The following is a 25,033-nucleotide window of genomic DNA, read 5'->3' on the forward strand; positions in this document are numbered from 1 at the left end:
GACCCAATAAATTGTTGTCTCGCCGGAACCCAAACTAGTGAACATGTAACCGAACACTGTGTCTCACAGCTTGTAGATCTGCATCTACATACGTTTTTATTTTACTACTTCAAAAAAGAAAATCTATTTATTCATTATAGTCTTTTTATTTGTATGGGTCCACAGGGATATTTTCCCTGGACCAATAGGAAAAAAATCACACCCGTGTGAACTGAGTGGTGTAAGGTCTTATAGAGACTGATCAGCAGTGGTCTGACGTAATGTCTGACGTAATGAAATCATAGCAACCGTGCTCATTTTTTTTGGTACGGACAGACACGGGTACGGACAGACACGTAAACTAACAAAGCCAGTTGTAGGAGTGGTTTACACCACTCAATAACAAAGCCAGTTGTAGGAGTGGTTTACACCACTCAATAACAAAGCCAGTTGTAGGAGTGGTTTACACCACTCAATAACAAAGCCAGTTGTAGGAGTGGTTTACACCACTCAATAACAAAGCCAGTTGTAGGAGTGGTTTACACCACTCAATAACAAAGCCAGTTGTAGGAGTGGTTTACACCACTCAATAACAAAGCCAGTTGTAGGAGTGGTTTACACCACTCAATAACAAAGCCAGTTGTAGGAGTGGTTTACACCACTCAAAAAAATATATGGGGCAGTGACAGACAAATGGCTCGACGCAGTGTTTGGGGAAACCCTGGTTTAAACTATACTGCATTTAGGCAGCGCCTCCTGCTTTAAACCTGGTTTAAACCTCCTGGTTTAAACTATACTGCATTTAGGCAGCGCCTCCTGCTTTAAACCTGGTTTAAACCTCCTGGTTTAAACTATACTGCATTTAGGCAGCGCCTCCGCGGCTCACCTGGAGGTGCTCCGAGGCTCACCCAGTGTTGATTTCGTCGACAAATACTATGACAAAAAAAGAAGTTTGACGACTACCTTTTTTCACTGACAAAAACTAAACGGAAACTAAATGAAGACTATGCTATGATGACTAAAACTAAGACAAAATATATAAATATATAATAAAACTAACATAAAAACATTCCAGGTGACTACAATAGGGCTAAAACTGAATTAAGTTTCATTCCAAAGACTATGACTAAAACAAGAAATAGAAATGTGCTGCCAAAAACAACACTAAGTTGAGAATGGCTGGCATAAAGACTACTGTGCATCGTTGGTACAGTCCTGGGAGGGGGGGGGGGGGGGGGGGTCTATTTCAGAAACACTGACACCATTTCCCACTTGGCAGGGGATTGAACCAAGGGGGCAGGCAGGCTTTCCAACGTTGAAGCTCTAGGTCCTAGTGGTAGGACGAGGGACTACAGGCGGACCCGTGGATTCATGACCGGGAAACCCCGTGCAGCTGGGCTTTAACGTTGAGCGCTCGGTTGCCCTACGTCACTCAGGACCTCAAAGTTGAGGTCCTGGGAGGGACTTCCGGCAGTCTTCCGGGTGCTTCAAAACGCCACTGAGCAACTTCCACTGACATGAATAGCTGGGGGGGCGGAGCTTCGCGCTAGTTCAGTCTCTATTATATATATACTCTATGGATTGAACAGTGGGGGGGGGGGGGGGGTAATGCTGTGCTGCCCCTCTACCCACGCAGCGTTTCTGGTAGATGTCCCTTATAACAGGGGTTCTCAACCCGTGGGTCGCGACCCCTCGGGGGGTCGCCAAATTATTTTAGGGGGTCCCCAAATTATTTTCAAAAAAAAAAAAAAAAAAAAAAAAAAAGATTGTTTAAAAAAAAAAAAAAAACGATTTTTCAAAAATAGCAGACCTACAAGCTCGTAGCGCGCCACTCGGTGGCGCGCTATGAGCTTGTAGATCTGCTATTTTTAAATAGTTAAATTATAACAATGCTTAAAACACCAAAAGGGGTTCCCGCCCAAAATGGTTTAAGGTTATTGTAGCAGTCAATTTATATTGGGGGTCGGGAGGGGGCGGGGCGGGGGTCCCGAGACGTTGCCAAAGCATTTTCGGGGGTCCCCGGCCAAAAAGGTTGAGAACCCCTGCCTTATAACACAATCAGTGCCGGAAGTCCTTCAAAATAGGAGCTCTGGGGAGGCCGGAAAGACATGGCCGCTTTTACTCGGAAACCCACGACCTGGAAACAATCCACTATAAAAAAGTTTACTTTACATAGCTAGCTTACATTGTGATCGTTTTAATTTATACGATATATGATCCAAAAAGCGTTCATATTTTGCGTGAGAGACGGATGAGGAGAAGAAATTAAGCGATCCGTTCAACACCACGGAGAGTGGATTAGGAGAGACGAGTCATTCTTTCCGCCGCGCTAACAGCTAAGTCAACGGTAAGCTAACAATTGCCTAGAGTGTAGCATACGGTAGCCGAAAGGCTACCGTATGCTACACGCCTGCCCCCGAGGGGCTACACGCCTGCCCCCGAGGGGCTACACGCCTGCCCCCGAGGGGCTACACGCCTGCCCCCGAGGGGCTACCGTATGCTACACGCCTACGCCTACGCCTTTAGTTGTGACAGGTGGCAGGCCCTTTGCAACGTCCTCAGAGAGTAGAGGCCATTTAGACCTGAGGACGATTCAAAATAAATAGCTTCTAATTGTGATCATATACAGTATGGGGACGTGATGTCACGATGCATGACCATATATGGAGACGTGATGTCACTACATGTGACCATATATGGACGCGTGGGTGACTAGACGTGATGTCACGACGCGTGACCATATATGGAGGCGTGGGGTGACGGATTGACTGACTGACGGACAGGAAATGAGAGTTTTCATATAGTACCGGGGAAATGTGACCTGCGCAATAAAGCGCATGCCATTCACTTCATGTCCCGAAGCTGCACCCTGACATTATAGCCCAGGGTAGGCAACCCAGCCTGGCAGAGGTCTGTGCTCCAAATTACTGTGTATATGCACACACACACGCTCTTTCTAAACTAATTGTTGTGAATTATATCCATGCTGTCAGAATGGCAGCCTCTGGTGGACATTTCCCATTCCCTGCATCCACATCCGACACAGGTGCTTTCCATAATCACCACTCAACTCATTGACCAATCACAGTTTAGGTGTGCCCGGCCTATATAAGCCATCACTCACTCCACAGCCCTCACTCATGAGTCTCCACTCCAGCCTTCACACATGCAGGCAACATGCTGAACCTGCTCTCACTGAGTGCGCCACAACACCACTCACTTCTCTGTGGCCGTGCATCCATGAGAAACGTATAAGCCTTTGTTCCCCTGTACTGTATACTCTAAATGTATTCTGTTGACTTTGCCTAAATACAACTGTGCATGCTTTGGTGCCTAAATGCCAGTGCTAAGTTGTACCGTTCATTCTGCTACTGATGTTGATGAAAGTTACATAATTAATAATGAATAATAATAATTATAAGAATAATAATCATTAATTTGGTGTACCTAGCAGCAATATATTGTCATGAATTATTATTCACTTTATTGTTTGCATACTAGTTTCCAATGTATTCCATTTGTTCCCCGTTTGTCGAAACCATGGCTTACTGAAGATAATAAACTGCCTATACTTGTTGAAATATACCTTGGGGTCACATTATACTCTCTCTCTGACCGGAGAAACTTGGGGAATCAGCTCACATCCAACAAAACTGACCAGCAGAGAATATTTAATACTAATATTATTAGCTCAGATTTAAATAGCACTGCATGTGTATCCGTTTTACAACTGCACCTGTATTTCTCATCTAGTGTCTGTACCCTGTTGCCTGGCAGCTGACGCCCGACACCAGACTTGTTATATATCTGTGAGGTGTCTTGTTTTAATTATGCCCTGAAAACAGAGAATTCAAACATGCGCTAAGCCCCATTTATTAAAGGCTCAATGCTTTGAGCCTTGGTATTTTGGGGCCTCTCTCTCTCTCTCTCTCTCTCTCTCTCTCTCTCTCTCTCTCTCTCTCTCTCTCTCTCTCTCTCTCTCTCTCTCTCTCTCTCTCTCTCTCTCTCTCTCTCTCTCTCTCTCTCTCTCTCTCTCTCTCTCTCATGATGCAATCTGTTCTGTGGTATGTGAGTTATTTTGCAATACCATTTTTAGGTAGGCTATAGAACTATTGTGTGGGTTCGTTGCACTGTAGTTGTTTTGTTTATGCGTGCGTGCGTGCGAGACATACAGACATTGTGAGATTCAAAATGTGTAATTTATATTCATATTTGTTTTGTAAAAGTGCATGAGCAAAGTGAGAAACAGAGAGAGGTATAGAGAGTTCAGCTTATTGTGGACTAACCCACAGCCACATGCCAGTTTCTCCAGTGAACTGCACCTTTCGAATGATTCATGTGATTTCCATACTCGTCAAACCATTCAGTGACACCTGTGCATCATAGGATGAAGGTTGACCGACTGCTCGGCTGTAATAATACAATTGGCAGTGAATTTCCCCAGCAATGTGACGACCGGTGGACCCAAACCACGGCATGAAAACGCAGCATAGCAGACCTCGTCACTGAAGGGGGTCAGACATTCGGGGCCTGTAGCGTTTCGCTCTGGTGCACGCAGTCACCGCACGCACACTCGTCCCCATAACGCTTTGCACCACTTCACTCCCAAGTGTACATTAACCTTCGCAACGAGGGCTCTATATGCACTGCAAACAGACTATATAACATCACTCTCGATGCTGTTGATGCGCCTCACGCTTACCGACGACGCTGACCAGCACGGCTAAAGTACAAATGCCTTCTAAATCCTGACAGTTTTCTGAAAAAAAACTTATGTTTGTCAGTCGTTCTCAAGCATTTTTATGTCAAGGACCCCCAGAATTGTATGTATTAGGCCGCCGACCCCCATCTGAAAATGTGTTGTTCCAGGGACGTCCCCAGAAGCAAAGATTTGAGTTAAAAACGTTCGCTCTGAAAAAATGTATATTCAAAGATTTGAGGCACATTTGAACGATTTTTCAAAAATAGCAGACCTACAAGCTCGTAGCGCGGCACTCGATGCCACGCTATGAGCTTGTAGGTCTGCTATTTTTCAACAGCTAAAAGCATAACAAAACACCAAAAGGGGTTCCCGCCCAAAATGGGATAACATCACTCTCCATGTTGTTGATGCGCCTCACACTTACCGACGCCGACCAGCACGGCCAAAGTGAATTAAGAGATTCAAGCGACTAGATATTTGATCTTGCGGTGGGAACATATCTTAAAGTCACATGGGGAGGAGTTGCTCTTCTGTTTTTTTTCTTTACATATCGCACGAGTATCATGGCCGTCGAATGTGCACTTCAATTTCCAACCCTAGTTACTGGTGTCTTTCCCATAGATGGAAAGGCATACCAACCCTAATTTACTGGGGTCTTTCCATATACCAAACCTATTTAGTGGAGTAAATGGTGCATTTATATAGCGCCTTTATCCAGGGCGCTTTACATAGATTGTGCATTACATTCACCCATTCACACACACATTCACACACCGATGGCGGCGGAAACCATGCAAGGCAACACCCAGCACGTCGGGAGCAATTAGGGGTTCAGAGTCTTGCTCAAGGACACTTCGACAGTAACTCTGGGGGGAGCCCGGGTTCGAACTGGCAACCTTGCGGTTACCATCCGGCCACTCTACCCCTGAGCCACCTGGGGTCTTTCCCATAGATGGAAAGGCATATATATACCAACCCTATTTACTGGGGTCTTTCCCATAGATGGAAAGGCATATATATACCAACCCTATTTACTGGGGTCTTTCCCATAGATGGAAAGGCATATATATACCAACCCTATTTACTGGGGTCTTTCCCATAGATGGAAAGGCATATATATACCAACCCTATTTACTGGGGTCTTTCCCATAGATGGAAAGGCATATATATATACCAACCCTATTTACTGGGGTCTTTCCCATAGATGGAAAGGCATATACCAACCCTATTTACTGGGGTCTTTCCCATAGATGGAAAGGCATATATATATATACCAACCCTATTTACTGGGGTCTTTCCCATAGATGGAAAGGCATATATATATACCAACCCTATTTACTGGGGTCTTTCCCATAGATGGAAAGGCATATATATACCAACCCTATTTACTGGGGTCTTTCCCATAGATGGAAAGGCATATATACCAACCCCATTTACTGGGGTCTTTCCCATAGATGGAAAGGCATATATATACACACCAACCCTATTTACTGGGGTCTTTCCCATAGATGGAAAGGCATAAATATATATACCAACCCTATTTACTGGGGTCTTTCCCATAGATGGAAAGGCATATATATATACACCAACCCTATTTACTGGGGCCTTTCCCATAGATGGAAAGGCATATATATATACCAACCCTATTTACTGGGGTCTTTCCCATAGATGGAAAGGCATATATATATACCAACCCTATTTACTGGGGTCTTTCCCATAGATGGAAAGGCATATATATACCAACCCTATTTACTGGGGTCTTTCCCAAAGATGGAAAGGCATATATATATACCAACCCTATTTACTGGGGTCTTTCCCAAAGATGGAAAGGCATATATATACCAACCCTATTTACTGGGGTCTTTCCCATAGATGGAAAGGCATATATATATACCAACCCTATTTACTGGGGTCTTTCCCATAGATGGAAAGGCATATATATATACCAACCCTATTTACTGGGGTCTTTCCCATAGATGGAAAGGCATATATACCAACCCCATTTACTGGGGTCTTTCCCATAGATGGAAAGGCATATATATACACACCAACCCTATTTACTGGGGTCTTTCCCATAGATGGAAAGGCATATATATATACCAACCCTATTTACTGGGGTCTTTCCCAAAGATGGAAAGGCATATATATACCAACCCTATTTACTGGGGTCTTTCCCATAGATGGAAAGGCATATATATACCAACCCTATTTACTGGGGTCTTTCCCATAGATGGAAAGGCATATACCAACCCTAATTTACTGGGGTCTTTCCCATAGATGGAAAGGCATATACCAAACCTATTTAGTGGAGTAAATGGTGCATTTATATAGCGCCTTTATCCAGGGCGCTTTACATAGATTGTGCATTACATTCACCTGCATTCACACACACATTCACACACCGATGTCGGCGGAAACCATGCAAGGCACCAACCAGCACGTCGGGAGCAATTAGGGGTTCAGAGTCTTGCTCAAGGACACTTCGACAGTAACTCTGGGGGGAGCCCGGGTTCGAACTGGCAACCTTGCGGTTACCATCCGGCAACTCTACCCCTGAGCCACCTGGGGTCTTTCCCATAGATGGAAAGGCATATATACCAACCCCAGTAGGGTCTTTCCCATAGATGGAAAGGCATATATATACCAACCCTATTTACTGGGGTCTTTCCCATAGATGGAAAGGCATATATATATACCAACCCTATTTACTGGGGTCTTTCCCATAGATGGAAAGGCATATATATACCAACCCTATTTACTGGGGTCTTTCCCATAGATGGAAAGGCATACTGTATACGGTATGTCACAGAAGAATCACTGTTCCCAATGATACAGTAGCTAGACTGAAATCCCTGCCACGCACTGGTGTTTTTGTTATTTCTATTTTAGTTTTAGTCACATTTTAGTCACCGGGAATGTTTTAGTGTTAGTCTAGTTTTAGTCGACTAAATCTACAGTTGATTTAGTCGAACAAAATGTATTTTGGCGGGCCTTGATTTTTACACTTGCTGAAAATAGCAGATCTACAAGCTCACAGCACGACGCGTTGAGCTTGTAGATCGTCTATTTTCAGCATGCAACTTATTGTAAAAATGACTTCTCTTGTCCACTAGTCCCTTCCTAACATTTTTGTCTAGTTTTAATTTGTGGACGAAATTGGCAGTATATTTAGTCATAGTTTTAGTCTTTTTTCATTTAGTTCCCAGTTGCGTCAGTGAAAAAAGCTAGTCGACGAACATTTTTTCGTCTTAGTTTTAGTCGACGACATCAACACTAGGTGCCCTAGTAATGAACCCTCCTACGGAGTCACTTCCATGTCTCTAGCCATCTTTTTACACAAGCCAAAACAGAGCACGATCAACATGCTAATTGTCCCTCAACTGTATCATATTCATGTATGTATCCAGGGGTTTCCTTTCCGCCCACACAGTATAGGCCTATATGTGTGTGTGTGTGTGTGTGTGTGTGTGTGTGTGTGTGTGTGTGTGTGTGTGTGTGTGTGTGTGTGTGTGTGTGTGTGTGTGTAGTTCAGTGTTGTTTTTGGCAGCACATTTTGATTTTAGTTTTAGTCATAGTCTCTTGAATAGCTTTCATTTAGTTTTAGTCACATTTTAGTCTCCTGTAATGTTTTAGTGTTTAGTCGACCAAAATGTCATAAGATTTCAGTCGGCTAAATCTACAGTTGATTTAGTCGACTAAAATGTATTTTGCCCGGGGCCTTGATGCCGTCGTAATGACTGATTACGCTGCGACGCGTTGTGAGCTTGTAGATCGGCTATTTTCAGCATGCAACCAAGTGTAAAATGACCTTTCTAAAACGATTAGTCCCAATACTTGATTCTGATTGGCTGGTTACCGTCACGTGACCGGTGTAAATTGATTTTAGTCATCATAGCTTAGTTTTCATTTAGTTTCCATTAGGTTTCCTTTGTGAAAAAAGGTACTCAACGAAAAATTTTCGTCTCAGTTTCAGTCGGCGAACGCAACACAGTTCAGAACCCTAAAAGTTGGTTCATAACTGGAACCAAAAAAAAAAAGGCTGCCGGTACCATGAAAGCACCAATAAAAGGTTCCAAGAATCTAGAACGGAATCAATTCTAGAACCAAAGCTCTTCTGGTGGAAAAGGAGCCATAGTGGTGGAGGTACCGTCATTACAGTCTGTTCCATGCTATCGGTTAGATATCGCTGCCACCTACTGACCGCAACACAAAGTGCATGTGTGTGTGTGTGTGTGTGTGTGTGTGTGTGTGTGTGTGTGTGTGTGTGTGTGTACATCGGTTCTCAAAGTGGGGTCCGGGGACCCTCAAGGGGTCCTTGAGGGAGTTCCAGGGGGTCCCCAGCTAAATGATAGTTATGGACCCTAAATAGGTCTCCAACTCTGAGAGCGTACAAAATGGAACCAAATGCAAATACATTTGTATACACACTCTCAGAGTTAAATTAACATTGATTTTACAATATAAATTAGGGTCCCAGAGATAAGAAACGCCATTAAATGGGCGTCTGTAGCCTAATGCATGTCAAACTGGGGGGGGGGTCCTTGAAATTAAAATGGTTGCGAATCACTGCTAGAGCCGTCAAAAATGTTCTCGTATGGGGGCGGGGTGCATACTTAGTTTAGACTAGTCATTGGTTAGACATGGGTTAAGGTTAGGTTTAGGTGTGCTGCCCCGTGGGAGGTTAGGGTGTGGGTTTGAGATAGGTTGTGACTAGTCTACTGTCTAAACCAGGGGTGTCAAACTCATTTTGGGGCAAGTGCCACATTGCGCGAAAGGTGACTTGATGAGGGCCGTGGCCAGTTGCAGCTCACGTGCGTTGACTTGACACAGTTGTCACTTGGCTTTGTTTTCTAGACTGTTTAGTTTAGACTCTAAACTAAGTACCCTGGCATTATCTTTTCAAATGGGGGTCCGCGGGCGAATAAATGTCAAATGTGCTGCTTGACAGGAAAAAAGTTTGAGAACCGTGCACTGCATTAGAACAGGGGTTCTCAACGTTTTTGGCCGGGGACCCCCGGAAATGCTTTGGCAACGTCTCGGGACCCCCGCCCCGCCCCCTCCCGACCCCCAATATAAATTGACTGCTACAATAACCTTAAACCATTTTGGGCGGGAACCCCTTTTGGTGTTTTAAGCATTGTTATAATTTAGCTATTGAAAAATAGCAGATCTACAAGCTCATAGCGCGCCACCGAGTGGCGCGCTATGAACTTGTAGGTCTGCTATTTTTTAAAAACCGTGAAAAAAAAAATCTAAAAAAAAATCCTTTTTTTTTCTTTTTTTTTAAAATAATTTGGGGACCCCCTAAAATAATTTGGCGACCCCCCGAGGGGTCGCGACCCACGGGTTGAGAACCCCTGCATTAGAATGCCGTGACGCCTGGTCTGCCCACATTAACATCCAGCTCCAGGCTGTGAGTGCAGTGGCTCCAAGGACGGAGAACTGCAGGCCTCGGCAAGAGCCGAGGGGAAGAGGAGGCTTTTACTTACAGAGATGAAGATGTTCAGCAGATTCTCCAGCGTAGGCAGCTGCGGGATGAGCTTCTGCACCACTTTGCTGAACGCCTCGAAGATGGAGTGGTCGTAGATACTGGTTAGATAGAAGCTGTGGGGGTGGGGGTTGGACAGGGGGGGGAGGCATAAATCAGTGCTATTGAACACCCTTTACACAGATGGTGTTTTTACCAAAAGTAGTAAAAAACGCTTTGGACAAAACCTCTTAACTCCATCGGAGCCTCAAAATGTCTGCTAAAGCAACTAACTCCACCACCTCTCCCCCTCTCATGCTAAAGCAACTGACTCCACCACCTCTCCCCCTCTCATGCTAAAGCAACTGACTCCACCACCTCTCCCCCTCTCATGCTAAAGCAACTAACTCCACCACCTCTCCCCCTCTCATGCTAAAGCAACTAACTCCACCACCTCTCCCCCTCTCATGCTAAAGCAACTAACTCCACCACCTCTCCATCTCTCATGCTAAAGCAACTAACTCCACCACCTCTCCCCCTCTCATGCTAAAGCAACTAACTCCACCACCTCTCCCCCTCATGCTAAAGCAACTAACTCCACCACCTCTCCCCCTCTCATGCTAAAGCAACTAACTCCACCACCTATCCCTCTCTCATGCTAAAGCAACTAACTCCACCACCTCTCCCCCTCTCATGCTAAAGCAACTAACTCCACCACCTCTCCCCCCCACATGCTAAAGCAACTAACTCCACCACCTCTCCCCCTCTCATGCTAAAGCAACTGACTCCACCACCTCTCCCCCTCTCATGCTAAAGCAACTAACTCCACCACCTCTCCCTCTCATGCTAAAGCAACTAACTCCACCACCTCTCCCCCTCTCATGTTAAAGCAACTAACTCCACCACCTCTCCCCCTCTCATGCTAAAGCAACTAACTCCACCACCTCTCCCTATATCATGCTAAAGCAACTAACTCCACCACCTCTCCCTCTCTCATGCTAAAGGAACTAACTCCACCACCTCTCCCCCTCTCATGCTAAAGCAACTAACTCCACCACCCCTCCCCCTCTCATGCTAAAGCAACTGACTCCACCACCTCTCCCCCTCTCATGCTAAAGCAACTAACTCCACCACCTCTCCCTATCTCATGCTAAAGCAACTAACTCCACCACCTCTCCCTCTCTCATGCTAAAGGAACTAACTCCACCACCTCTCCCCCTCTCATGCTAAAGCAACTAACTCCACCACCCCTCCCCCTCTCATGCTAAAGCAACTGACTCCACCACCTCTCCCCCTCTCATGCTAAAGCAACTAACTCCACCACCTCTCCACCTCTCATGCTAAAGCAACTAACTCCACCACCTCTCCCCCTCTCATGCTAAAGCAACTAACTCCACCACCTCTCATGCTAAAGCAACTAACTCCACCACCTCTCCCTCTCTCTCATGCTAAAGCAACTAACTCCACCACCTCTCCCTCTCTCTCATGCTAAAGAAACTAACTCCACCACCTCTCTCTCTCTCTCTCTCTCATGCAAGTAATTGAAAATATATAAGTCACAACACCAACTTTGATGAGGCAGCATTGCTTTGTTTTCAAAATATATATATATTTTTTGAGTGGTGTAAACCACTCCAACAACTGGCTTTGTTAGTTTACGTGTCCACGTGTTTGTTCGTACCAAGAAAATGAGAATGGTTGCTATGGTCACTCAGTTCACACGACTGTTTTCATTACGTCAGACATTACGTCAGACCACAGCTGATCAGGCTATATAATACCTTACACCACTCAGTTCACACAGGTGTGATTGTTTTGGATTGGATTGGATTGGAGATTCTTCCCGACTGCAGCGATGTGGTTGGAGGAAAGTTACCGTGCGTTGACCTTGTTGACCTTTCTCCACAGACGCTGTAGGATATGTTTGACCTGAGATCAGGTTCTAAAAATGTCTTCTACATCCTGACAGTTTTCTGAAAAAGCCATGTTTCTATGTCAGTCGTTCTTCGATTTTTCAAAAATAGCAGACCTACAAGCTCGTAGCGCGCCACTCGGTGGCGCGCTATGAGCTTGTAGATCTGCTATTTTTCAATAGCTAAAGCATAACATAATGCTAACACCAAAAGGGGTTCCCGTCCAGAATGGGTTAAGACAAGTTCAACTGAATTTGGGGCGAGCATGCAGTAGTATCAGCATCAGTAATACAGTCGGCATAAGAAACTAAACACTCAAATACTTGGGCATCTTCAAAATATGAAGGAATCAATTAAGCATTTTTTACAACTCTGACAGCATTAGCATAATAAAATAAGTAGTCCCACCACCAAAAATAAAGCAACAGCTGTAGAGGCGAGTTGTTAGTGTCTAGTTGATTGACTCCTGCACTTTATAGAAGGCATAGTTTTACATTATATATTTGCTGTGTTTTTGGGGCTGTAATAGCTGTTTTTAGGTAACATACTGTATATGCGTGAATAGGATCCCAATGTATAGGTTGGAACCCCATTTGGTGTTTTAAGCATTATGTTATATGTTATGTTATAGAGAAATAGCAGATCTACAAGCTCGTAGCGCGGCACCAAGTGCCGCGCTACGAGCTTGTAGGTCTGCTATTTCTTTTTAAATCGTGAAAATGTGGCGCAAATCTTTGAATATACTGTATATTCTTTCAGAGCGAACATTTTTAACTCAAATATTTGCTTCTGGTGGGGTCCCTGGAACAACACATTTTCAGATGGGGGTCCGCGGCCAATTACATAAGCTGTTTGGGGTCCTTGACATGAAACTTTGTTTGAGAACCACTGACGAATCGGCCTCAGTTCTTTCTTTTTTTTAACTAATTTTTATCCCACGATTTTGTAACCCATTTTTCACCCCTGTGTCAATTATCTAATGTGATCCTGGGCTCTACACACCCTCCGCCAACCTAGTCCCCATATATGGGGGACATGGGGAGAGCAACGGACTTGAACTCATGCTTCCTTCATGCCCGAGTGTCCAAGTTGCTCCTTTACACCTGACAGGGGGGAGTTTCCCTGGTTGGACGTAGCGCGTGGAAGGAACACGTTATTCCAACCAGTTCCTTTCCCCTCCATCAGGCGCCCCCGGCTGGCCAGGGGGAGGTAGTTTGGCCTCAGTTCTAAATGGGTTAAAATAAATAAAAGTGAACTCATGAACCCGAACCCAACGGAGATGTATGAAGAAACAATTAAGGTGCAAAACTAAATTAAATTAACTAGCTATTTCCAACTTTCTATACCTTTACTTCCACTCCACGACATCTCAGAGGCAAGTATTGTACTTAGACTCCACTACGATTGTTAGTTTGAAAACTAGTAGTTACTGATGACTTTGTGGTGTTTGATTATTACAGTCGGAGGCCATCGATATTGTCCTTTTCTTTTTGCTGAGGTTTGCGTGATCTGCGCAAAAGGACAGTTAACCCATTTTGGGCGGGAACCCCTTTTGGTGTTTTAAACATTATGTTATAATTTAGCTATTGAAAAATAGCAGATCTACAAGCTCATAGCGCGCCACGAGTGGCGCGCTACGAGCTTGTAGGTCTGCTATTTTTGAAAAATCGTGAAAATATTTATTTCAGAAAACTGGAGGATTTAGAAGGACTTTTTAAAATGTTGAGGTCAGGCCTAAATGGGTCAAATTATAAGGGACAATATCGGTGGCACCCAACTGTATAACAGACCGTACATTAACCACCTCAGCCCTATACTGTATACTGTACATCGGCCATTTGAAAATAGCTCAATCTACAAGATCACAATGGCGACGCATTGTGAGCTTTAGAGCTTGCATTTCTGAAGTTTTGTATACATTGTATGCATTTGAAAACTTGTGAAATGGGACATTCTGCATAATGAGTACTTTCTACTTTAGGTATAGTCTTTAAGTACATTTTGATGCCGACACTTTTGTACTTTTATTCAAAGTACATTTGGAACTCCGGACTTCTACTGGCAACAAGAGTGTCTCCACATCGCAGTATTGATACTTTTTTGCAGTATTGATACCCGAGACCACATTCTACAAAATGTCTTTTAAATCATGACAATAAAAACAAAAATGTGAAGGAAAAAAAAAACTATGTTTCTATGCCAATGGTTCTCACAGACAATTTAATGTCAAGGACCCCCAGAATGATATATTAACCGGACCGCCCCCCCGCCTAGAAGCAAACATAGGAGTTAAAACGTTTGATGTGAAAGAATACATATTCAAAGATTTGCGCCACAAGAATAGCAGATCTACAAGCTCGTAGCACTGCACTCCATGCCACGCTACGAGCTTGTAGATCTGCTATTATTTCAACGGCTAAAGTTCAAAACAACGGTTAAAGCGGTTTCAAAGCTAAAGCGACACGGCCCCGTTTCCAGGTCTAAGTGGGTTAACGCGATAAACGTGGAGTGTACTTCCTCCATCGTCCGCTGCACCGCATGGCCCCTTCCTTCCTTCCTTCCTTCCTTTCCTTTCCTTGGCTCCTCACCTCAGGTGTATGCGCTCCAGGGCGGCGTCGGCCAGGTCGTCGTTGGCGCGCTTGTGGATGTCGCGCTGCTTCTCGATCTTGTGGTCGTCGGGCAGCCCATCCACCTTGTGGATGAACACCTCGAAGTTGATGTCCGGGTTGACCTTGTAGGCCCGCGTCACCGTGAGGTGCAGGCGGCTCAGAGCCTCCACATAGTCGTCCTGCGGAGATGAGAGTTTTGATTTGAAGTATTGTATTGATAGTTTGCAGAATTACTGTACATTTCCGGTACAACTCAATACAAAAACTGTTTAACTGTGAGCGGACGACACCATGAAGCATTACACTTGTTTACAATAGGGCCCACCATTTTCAATTCATCAGAACATTTAGAGACGTACGAATAAACACTTCTACAGTATATAGCCAAAAACAGGAGATCACCATAGGAGGTAAAAAGGGACACAGAGAGAGAGAGAGAGCAGAGAGCAGTGTTGATTTTGTCGACTAATAACTAAGACAATCAGACATTTTCCGACTACCTAAACGGAAACTAAATGAAAACTAAGCTATGGTGACTAAAACTAAGACACAAATATATTGACAATTTCGTCAAATAAAAACTAGACTAAAATGTTGGGAATTAAGGGACTAGTGGACAAGAGAGTATAAATAAAAGTCGAGTGACGAGTATAAATAAAAGTCGACTGACGAGTCATTTCACACTTGCATGCTGGAAATAGCAGATCTACAAGCTAGTGTCAGCAAGTGTGAAATCGGCCATTACAACGGCATCAAGGTCCACCAAAATACATTTTAGTCGACTAAATCAACTGTAGATTTAGTCGACTAAAACTAGACTAACACTAAAACATTCCAGGTGACTAAAATGTGAGTAAAACTATTCAAAAGACTACGACTGAAACTAAAATCTAAATGTCCTGTCAAAATCAACACTGGAGGAGAGAGCGCGACAGCACGACAAGGCTGAGTGAAATGTGTTTCGTTTCCTCCTGGTGGCTAAAGCTGTTTACTATCTAACAGTAATCCTGGTCTCTACTGCCTCCCCCTGGTCAGCCGGGGCGCGTGACGGAGGGGAAAGGAACTGGTCGGAATAACGTGTTCCTTCCACGCGCTATGTTCAACCGGGGAAACCCCCCCTCCCTGTCAGGTGAAAAGAAGCGGCTTGGACTCCTCATGCATAGAAAGGAAGCATGAGGTCAGTCCGTTGCTCTCCCCAGGTTGGCAGAGGGAGTGTAGCGCCCAGGATTACATTAGACAATTCTTCGTATCATCAATCATACATCATTGTACATCGCATTCCGTGCTCAGCCAATCGAATCATCACAAGTCATTCCGGCCAATCACTTTTGGCGTCTTCACTTTTCTGCCCTCACTTTTATCTTCAATATGTACTTTGCTCACAATGCTCAGCCAATCAAATCATCGCTATGGGGTGATCAGCCAATCACAAGCCAATGTTTGTGTTCACTAGTGCTCCTCAAAAAAGGCCTGGGTGAACGAGCCAGGAAATCTGGTCTTGGAGTGGGAGTGAAGCTTGTATTTTGCTAGCCAATAAGGGGGCAGGCAGGCAGGCAGGCACGCACGCACGCACGCACGCACTCAGTGCCGCACTATAGAAAAGGAGATGCAGGAAAACTAAATTAAATGAAGAAGAAAACTTTTTTTCAAGTCAAGTTCTGCAATTAAATCAAACCCCATGTGTGTCATTTGATGGGGGGGGGAAGAAAAAAACATTGTGCAGACAGAATGAAAACCAGATTTGAGCTTGTTGCTGTATTAACCGCTGTCATGTTTCTATGGTCTCTTGATAATAAAAGCACTTCATCAGAAGAAGAAGCGGCGCTTCCATGAAAAATGAAATTACTCTTTTTTCCTTTGAAATCCCTGCAAGCAATGTTTTGCAAAAAAAAAAAAGAAAGAAAAAAAAAATAGTACAAATAAAATGTCTTTCTTAATTTAAAAGGGAAAGTATAGCAGCCGTTTTCTCTGATGGGTAATGCTCTCATTTATCACGTTTGCCGCACCAAGAACTAGACGTTCTGTAGGCAAGTTCCGCGTCGGCGAGCGAGCGGAGAGGGAGACACAACACAACGCAGATGTTCCACCATCAAACACAAACAGCTCTAACAATCGAAACAACTTGATAGCTCTATTATTTTGTCCGATGATGCCGAAGAAATCCACAGTGCCGAATTAATTTCTTCTTTCATGAACAACAACCGCAGTGTGTGGAAGGCTTTATTTATTAAAGGAGTGACTCGGAGCACAACCTTTTGTGCTTTAGCCCATTCTGGGCGGGAAGGGAACCCCTTTTGGGTGTTTATGTTATACTTCAGCTATTGTAAAATAGCAGATCTACAAGCTCGAAGCGCGGCACTCGGTGCCGCGCTACGAGCTTGTAGGTCTGCTATTTTTTTAATAATCGTGAAAATGTGGCGCAAATCTTTGAATATATATTCTTTCAGAGCGAACGTTTTGAACTCAAATCTTTGATTCTGGGGGGGGGGGGTCCACTGGAACAACATATTTTCAGATGGGGGTCCGCAGCCAATTACATATAATTTGTGGGGTTCTTGACATGAACTATTGAGAACCACTGATATAGAAACATGAGGTTTTTGCTCACATAGACATCAAAGGGGGCTTCAGAAGTTCAGACCCTGCCCTCCCCCCCTGCCTGTAAAACAACTGAGAGACTGCCCTCTCCAAACCATGAATGCAGCATTTTACTAATTTTGACTGAGTGGCTGCCATTGGATTTTTATGAATTTGTTTTTTTCACGTCATATATGAAAGCAGGGAATCATAGCTTCACATTGACATATTGGTTCTTCAGTTTGACCCACCAGTTTTGGAGATATACAGTAGAGTAATGTCTTGCCGAAAAAAGCGAGTTGAGAAAACAGGCTTGAAAGGTTCACTTCTGTGGTCTCTAACATTACACCTAGCTACATGTTTAAGCATTTATTTCATATTTACATTTCAATTTCAGCTCTGACACCTATTTCAGACATGCTAAGAGCCTGCCTGTGGTATTAACTCATTTTGGGAAAAAAAAAAAAAAAGTTTTTCTCCTCTGGTGAAAAGCTGTAGTTTGTGCGATGGCAGGCTCTCAGTCAAATCTGGTCACATATGGTGAAAGAAATGCAAAACTCCCTCTCCTTTCCATTCCATGCCGGAAGGCAGCATTCAGGAGAATTGCTTTTTTCCCCCCCGAAGTCCCCTGAACGTGAACACAGTATTTTTGCGTTGAACAAATATGTTTAGAAATCCATGTCGTATACACTGCATCTCCACTAGCTAAAGAGCGCCCCGAAAATAGCTGATCTACAAGCTCTCAACGCGTTCGTGTTACGTGTTACGTGTTCCATGAATAATCATTATTGTCTAACGATTGACTGATCAGAGACATGGGACCTCATTCACAACGGAAATATACGCCCAGGTGTAAATTAACTGCGTAATGATCGCATATTTATCTGTTCCGATCAAGCTGCGACAAGCTCCCGTGTCATTCAGCTAAGGTGGCGTAATGAGTTCATTTGTTCAGATCGCCCCGTGTCTCTCATTCCGTCTCTTTCCCAAGCGATTCGCCTGGTTTAATGGAACATCCACGCCCATTCCATGCCATATAAGGCAACAGGAAATATCTCTCCGCGGATGAAATACGTCATCATAGCCTGTGCAAAAATGCACAGATCCGGGATCCCCAAGCTTTAACCCATTTAGGCCTGACGTCAAAATAAAAAAAATGTATTTTCTGAAAAAAAAACATGTTTCTATGTCTGTTGTTCTCAAACATATTCATGTCAAGGAACCCCAAATATATACGACATTGGCCGCCGACCCCCATCTGAAAATATGTAGTTCCCTCTCAGTAGCAAAGATCTGAGTTAAAAACTCGCTCTGCTTGAAAAGAGCTCTGAAAGAATATATATTCAAAGATTTCAGGCACATTCACGATTTTTCAAAAATAGCAGACCTACAAGCTCGTAGCGCGCCACTCGGTGGCGCGCTATGAGCTTGTAGATCTGCTATTTTTCAATAGCTAAATTATAACATAATGTTTACAACACCAACAGTGAACGTGGTGCTCTGTGATGAGCTTGTAGAGCAGTTCATTTTGACAAGCGGGTCTCTGCTCAGACAGATCTTCAAGCAAACAGCGCGAGTTATATGTATATATATATAAACGAAACGGACGGAAGCACACACACACCCCGCATAGAAACTTAATTGTCAACTCGCCAACTTGGCACGCATTGCTTCACTCCTTGCTAAACGTCAGAACGTTAATAAGTTCACTGATGTTTGCAGTTACTTTCACATAATGAGAAAGAAGTTAATTTGTACAGTTCACCACACGACCAAATGCAATATTACAACTCAGCAATGATAGAAGCCCTTACCGATGAATTGCATGTGCACTGCAATTGCAGAGGTTATAAAAATCTGATAATTTTCATTAGGCCCATTTGATTTATTGATTACTGGGGTGATTGATTCCCCCGCCCCTGCACTGTCGGATTTGGAAATCAAATGGAATTAATATGGTCATGGACACAGGACATATTTAATCCACCGGACCATGCAGTTTTTTTTCCCCTGTTTTTGGACTCGGAAAGGCTATAGATTTCATCCGATCCAACTATGTTTCCTCCTCAAGCCTTGATGATCAAGGTAAGAGTTATTAGGCTGTCCTGTGTGTGGCCTACGTCCGCATGTGGTCAATATGCATCATTATAAACTACGACGCAAATAGAGGCAGATAGGTGCTCGCAGCAAAGGCGCGATAGTCCATTTAAATCATTAGGCCTACGTGAAACTTGAATTGGCTGAGTCTCTGTCAACATGGACTGGAACTCACCTGTGCTTTTAATGTCATAGGCAGCTCCTGGCAGGATCCGCCGCGGAGAAACTATGCACAGCTGCTGGACATGAGACTAATTAATTAGAGCGACAGAGAGAGGAGTGTGTGTGTGTGTGTGTATATGTGTGCGCGTGTGTGTCAATTTAACAAAGGTGCAGACGATCAGAAATCAGCAGAGAGTGAGCGACGTTTGTGCTACTCTATGCCGAATTGAAGTGGACTCGGCCCCAGACTTTGTTTTCTCCCTGGAAATAAAAATGTCTGGGTTTCTGAGGCTACTGTCAACATGCTGATCAGCGAGTTACAGTTACAAGGAGAGGTTGTGTTGTGTTCGGCAACACGTTGTAATGATTGTCATCAACTGCCTTTCATGCATTGTATGGGGGGGGGGGGGGGGGGACTATTAAATTGATTTAGCATGAAGACCAAAGCCTTCTAAATAAATATACGCATGCAGGGTACACCACCCTCTGAGCTGACACGGAACCGAGCGGAGTTCGCGACCAACAGCCATCAACTTCAAGTTCATGGCCATGGATTCCCACGTAACGTGGGAATCCTCGTAAATGCCTGCACGCTCACGCTCCGCTCACGATATGACCGCCGTTGTGAATGAGGTCCATGGTGATTATTCAGTATTTTAGCCGTGACGTGAGCGCCCCCCTCCAGAGATACTTCCGGGTCCTACTTTTGTGTCGCTTGTGTCCCCATAGAGTTATACTGTGACGCTCCGTCGGACTAAATCTGAGACGAAAACAACCACGAAAGTCTAATTTTACCGCTTTCCTCGCAACAACAAAGCTGCTGCTCTCCCAAATCTGGCTGTGACAGGCCGTCTGCCCCACACGGAATACTATCACCATTTTATTTCATTGTGTCAACTAAATCCTCATTAATTGCAAACTAGATTCAACATACTCAACCCTGCACACATTCTAAATATGCCCCCGAAATATTGTACTGAGCAAATGGACTGTTACCACCTTCAATAATAATGATAATAATAGTCTTTATTGTCTCCACATCATATATGTTCTTTGTCATGGACACTTGTACAAAACATTAATAATTCTACTCGAGTTGGAAGCATTAAGACCCATTTTAACCCTCAATGGCTTCCTTTCTGAAAAATAACGTCATTGTAAAAGGATTCACGCGTTTAGATATTCTATTTACAATAAGATGCGGGCGGGAGCTGGTGCCACTTGGACCCGGACGTAACGTAGCACTACAAAATGACGTCGGACTTAAATACTGAATAGTGCCAGATTCATCCTCAAATGTCCTGCTGCGTTTAGTTTGCATGGTCGATCAAAAACAAATGTTATCGTAATTATTCTGAGGCGTGGTTGAGTAAAATGCGTAATTGCATGGCTATTTTCACATTGGCTTTCGCACGTCGAAACAACTGAATTACCGGTAATTAATTTGGATTGTATTAACCCATTTATGCCTGACCTCAACATTAAAAAAAAATCTTCTAAATCCTCCAGTCTTCTGAAATAAACATTTTCACGATTTTTAAAAAATAGCAGACCTACAAGCTCGTAGCGCGCCACTCGGTGGCGCGCTATGAGCTTGTAGATCTGCTATTTTTCCAATAGCTAAATTATAACATAATGTTTAAAAAAAAGGGTTCCCACCCAAAATGGGTTAAGGAAGATTACAAATGAGAAAAGCGAGCAAATAAATACTATTTTCTTTCATTAGTAGCCTATCAGACCACTATAGACTAAACTGTTTTTAAGTCGATTGCTGTGCTGTTGACTTACTGCAAAATATCCCAAGTGAGTGTCTCGTCTGGAAGTTAGGAGATGTTGACAAAGCCAATTATTATTATTTTCTACCTCAATCAATACATTAAATAGCTAAGGATATGCCTATATGCATAGAAAGCAAGACCAACCCGACCAGCACTATGGAGCAGAAATGTGGTCGGAATGCCACTGAAGTTGTGGCAAATCTGCAAAAAAAACACTAGCTTTCTTCACAGATGTGTTCATAAAGCTGTCTACAATCACATATAAAGTTGTTCCAACCCAACTCCCTTGGGAAACTTTGTGACAGCTGCTGAAAGTTGGGGTACCATTATCAACCAATATAAGGCAAAACATTCCAAATGTCATCATACTTTAACTAGCATGTGACATGTCAAACTAGGGGGTTTTCAAGATTCTGAATCCATTGCAAGCATTAGTTTTGCACAAAAAACACTCCTTCGCCTAAAAATGCCCATAGCCGTCATCACAAATGTGATGAGGTCACCACATTTGGGCACATTTGGGCAAGTGGCTATGGCCGAATTTAGCCCAAGGGGTATTTTCGTGCAAAACTCATGCTTGGAATGGATTCAGCATCATGAAAAGTAGTTTGACATGTCACATGCCACTTAAAGTATAATGAAATTTGGATTTAGTTTTTGCCTAATATTGGTTGATAATGGTACCCCGACTTTCAGCAGCTGTCACAATAGAAACATGGGGTTTTCAGAAAACTGACATTTGTAGAATCGTCCTCAGGTCTAAAATGGGTTAAAGACATACAAATATACACTTTCTATGACAAAAAGGATACACGCTAGTTAAAGTAAAAAAGGGATAAACGTGTACAGTATGTGTAACATGAAGTTCCCCACCCGGCCTCTTGAGATAGAAAGATAAAACGTCACGGTCAATGAACTGTGTGACTGAGCCTACCCATTGGAAATGTATAGTATCCGTTTCTGTTCGAGCCCATCTACCAGATCTCAACCCTGTGCTTATGTGAGATTTTGGAACTCCACCCGTGACGGTCTTATTATGGTGTGCTGGCCATGAGGGACGCACACGCAGATTAGACACACCAACGGACCGACATGCGGCAACAACGGTCGGACATGGCATGCGGTCGAACATGCGCTGCAAAGTGAATTGTGGATTTGTGATCTGTGAAAATACATTATTATGAGAGCAACCATTCTGAAAACAACTAAAACGTTCTGTGTGCTTCTTTCTCCTGTTTATCAGGACAATATTATCTGCATGCTTGTCCTAGCTACCTGGGACCTGCAACACCAACATGCACCTAAGAAAATTATTCATGGTTTTGATTAATTTAATGTACGTAGCCTACTAGTAGATGAAACGTTTAACCCTATGATAAACTCATTACAGACTGCCGACTCATGCAAACCTATTTCAAACATGCCGACTCTGTGAGTCAACTATAGAATAATGTCCAATGTAAGGAATGTCCATCTTGTTACCTGCTCTGTGTACTTCTCTGTGACAGTATGAAGGCTGTTTTGGCTATGCAGTTTCATGTGTCATTTTCACAAAACTCTCTGCACGGGGTGACCCCAATAGCTGAATGGCTAGAGGGCGTACCACATGACACGGGTGCAAAATGCCTTCTTTGGTGTTTTAATTTAGCTATTGAAAAATAGCAGATCTACAAGCTCGTAGCGCGCCACCGAGTGGCGCGCTACGAGCTTGTAGGTCTGCTATTTCTTTTTTAAATCGTGAAAATGAGGCACAAATCTTTGAATATATATTCTTTCAGAGTAAACGTTTTTAACTCAAATCTTTGCTTCTGAGGGGTTCCTGGAATAACATATTTTCAGATGGGGGTCGGCGGCCAATTTAATATCATTGTTGGGGTCCTTGAACATGAAATATTGAGCACCACTGACATAATATTAGGGGTATTTCAGAAAACTGTCAGAATTTAGAAGACATTTTTTTTAATTTCAACGTCAGGCCTAAATGGGTTAAGTGTGTCCCCGGTTCAACTCCTGGCTAGGTAGGGATGCCAGAAAGTGACCATCAGCCAAATCGAATAGTCGACAGCTCTGCCGATTAATAATCGATTAATCGGCAGCATCCCTACTCCTGGCCGGCCCGACTGTTTGCCACGTGCCATTCGCCTGCTGTCTGCCCACCTCTCCCGTCTCTCTCTCACTATAGTGCTATCAAAATAAAGCAACAAAACAAATATATATATACAAAAATATTTAACTGATAAGGACACACTTTGTTCCTTATTTCTGGAAATTAAAAAAAAGCTTCTCAATAAGACATTAGCTGTCAATACTTTTTTGTACGTGTTTGTCAACTGTTATGCGACACTGACAGGACAGTATCGCGCTGACGATCAAGTCATAGCACAGGGATTAACCCTCACGAGAGCACATTTTGGGGGCCGTGATGGTGTCGTAATGCGTGATTTTACACTTTGCACGCTGACAATAGCCCATCTAAAAACACTGCGACGCATTATTGTCTCCATCGGGCCGAAGGCATGGGGAGAGAGTATGTTTTGGCACTCCGTCCGTCCGTCCGTGTGTGTGCATGTGCGTGTGCGCCCGTCCGTTACCAGCTTATCTCCGGCACCGTTATCCCAGTCGAAGCTAAATTTTGCACACACACTCCCTGGATGACAACGATGAACCTCTGCCCCAAATTTTCCAGAACGGCCTGTTATAGCGCCACCAGGAGGCTGACTTTTGTAAAACCCATTTTTGGATATTACTCCTACACATTTTATCCATACATCACGCAATTATGGTATACACTGTCTATCTCCATAGTCATGTGATCAACACGGATCTGCACCATTTCCCATATTCCATCCTGAATGGCTAAGATTGGCTTCCAAAGCTTGCATGATTGGTCCGTTTCGAACGAAATGCCACAAATCACAAACACAGTGTGCAATTTCCGTGAAACTATACATGCACATTTCCACTATGCCGAGGACGACATGCCACTTGCCACATTTTTTTCCAAATCCGCCTCACGGTGGCGCTATAACAGACCAATTCCTGTATTTACCTATAACTGGTCTGTGTGTGTCTGTGAACAACTTTGTATGCGCACTCCCTAGAGACCATGGCAAAACATTTTTCCTGCATTTTCTACATCTTCCAGTTATGGCGCCACCATGAGGCCGATTTCTGCAAAACACATTTTTTTCATATTACTCCTTCAGATTTCATCCAAAAGATCTACAAGCTCCAAAAGATCTACAACCTTGTAGATCTGCTATCTTATTTAAAGGTATATTCAGTGATTTCACTTAATTCAAATATCACTTATTTTTTCTTATTTTTTGGATAATCCTCCATACTATAAAGTGTGCTGACTATAAGGAGTTCCTCCCTGTCCCCAGTGAGCCCCTGGGGTCAAAAAACCCTAGTTTCGGTTTGGGCTTTGGGTGGCAAAGCCTTCATCCAATCAGGATGAGAGGGGCCTTCCTCCAATCATGATCGAGTGGGGCGGGCATTGGTGCACGTGCTGTTGGTCTGTTGTACTTCCCCCACTGTAGAGCGTGTGCATGTGCACATCTTGTTACCGGGTGGACCGGGTTTTTTTCCAAATCACCCAAATCACTTTATGCTCCTTTAAATCATGAAAATGTGGTGCAAATCTTTGAATAAATTTTCTTTCAGTGCGAACCCAGCTCAAATCTTTGCAGATAATTCTGGGGGTCCTTGACGTGAAAAAGGTTGGGCACCACTGGCACAGATAAACA

At 43.7% G+C, this 25,033-nt stretch overlaps 1 protein-coding gene across 2 annotated transcripts in view; it reads right to left on the reverse strand.

Annotated features, from left to right (window-relative positions):
* The window catches only part of rragd (ras-related GTP binding D), a 119,682-nt gene that overhangs the window by 89,600 nt on the left and 5,049 nt on the right, over positions 1-25,033 (reverse strand). For both annotated transcript variants that reach the window (XM_079529006.1, XM_079529007.1), the window contains exons 3-4: positions 14,650-14,849; positions 10,171-10,285 (exon numbers count right to left, since the gene is read on the reverse strand). In XM_079529006.1, the coding sequence (XP_079385132.1) occupies positions 10,171-10,285; positions 14,650-14,849 (315 nt within the window). The remainder of the gene's footprint in view (positions 1-10,170; positions 10,286-14,649; positions 14,850-25,033) is intronic.

This window comes from Electrona antarctica (assembly GCF_951216825.1).
Source record: "Electrona antarctica genome assembly, chromosome: 18".
Lineage (NCBI taxonomy): Eukaryota > Metazoa > Chordata > Actinopteri > Myctophiformes > Myctophidae > Electrona > Electrona antarctica.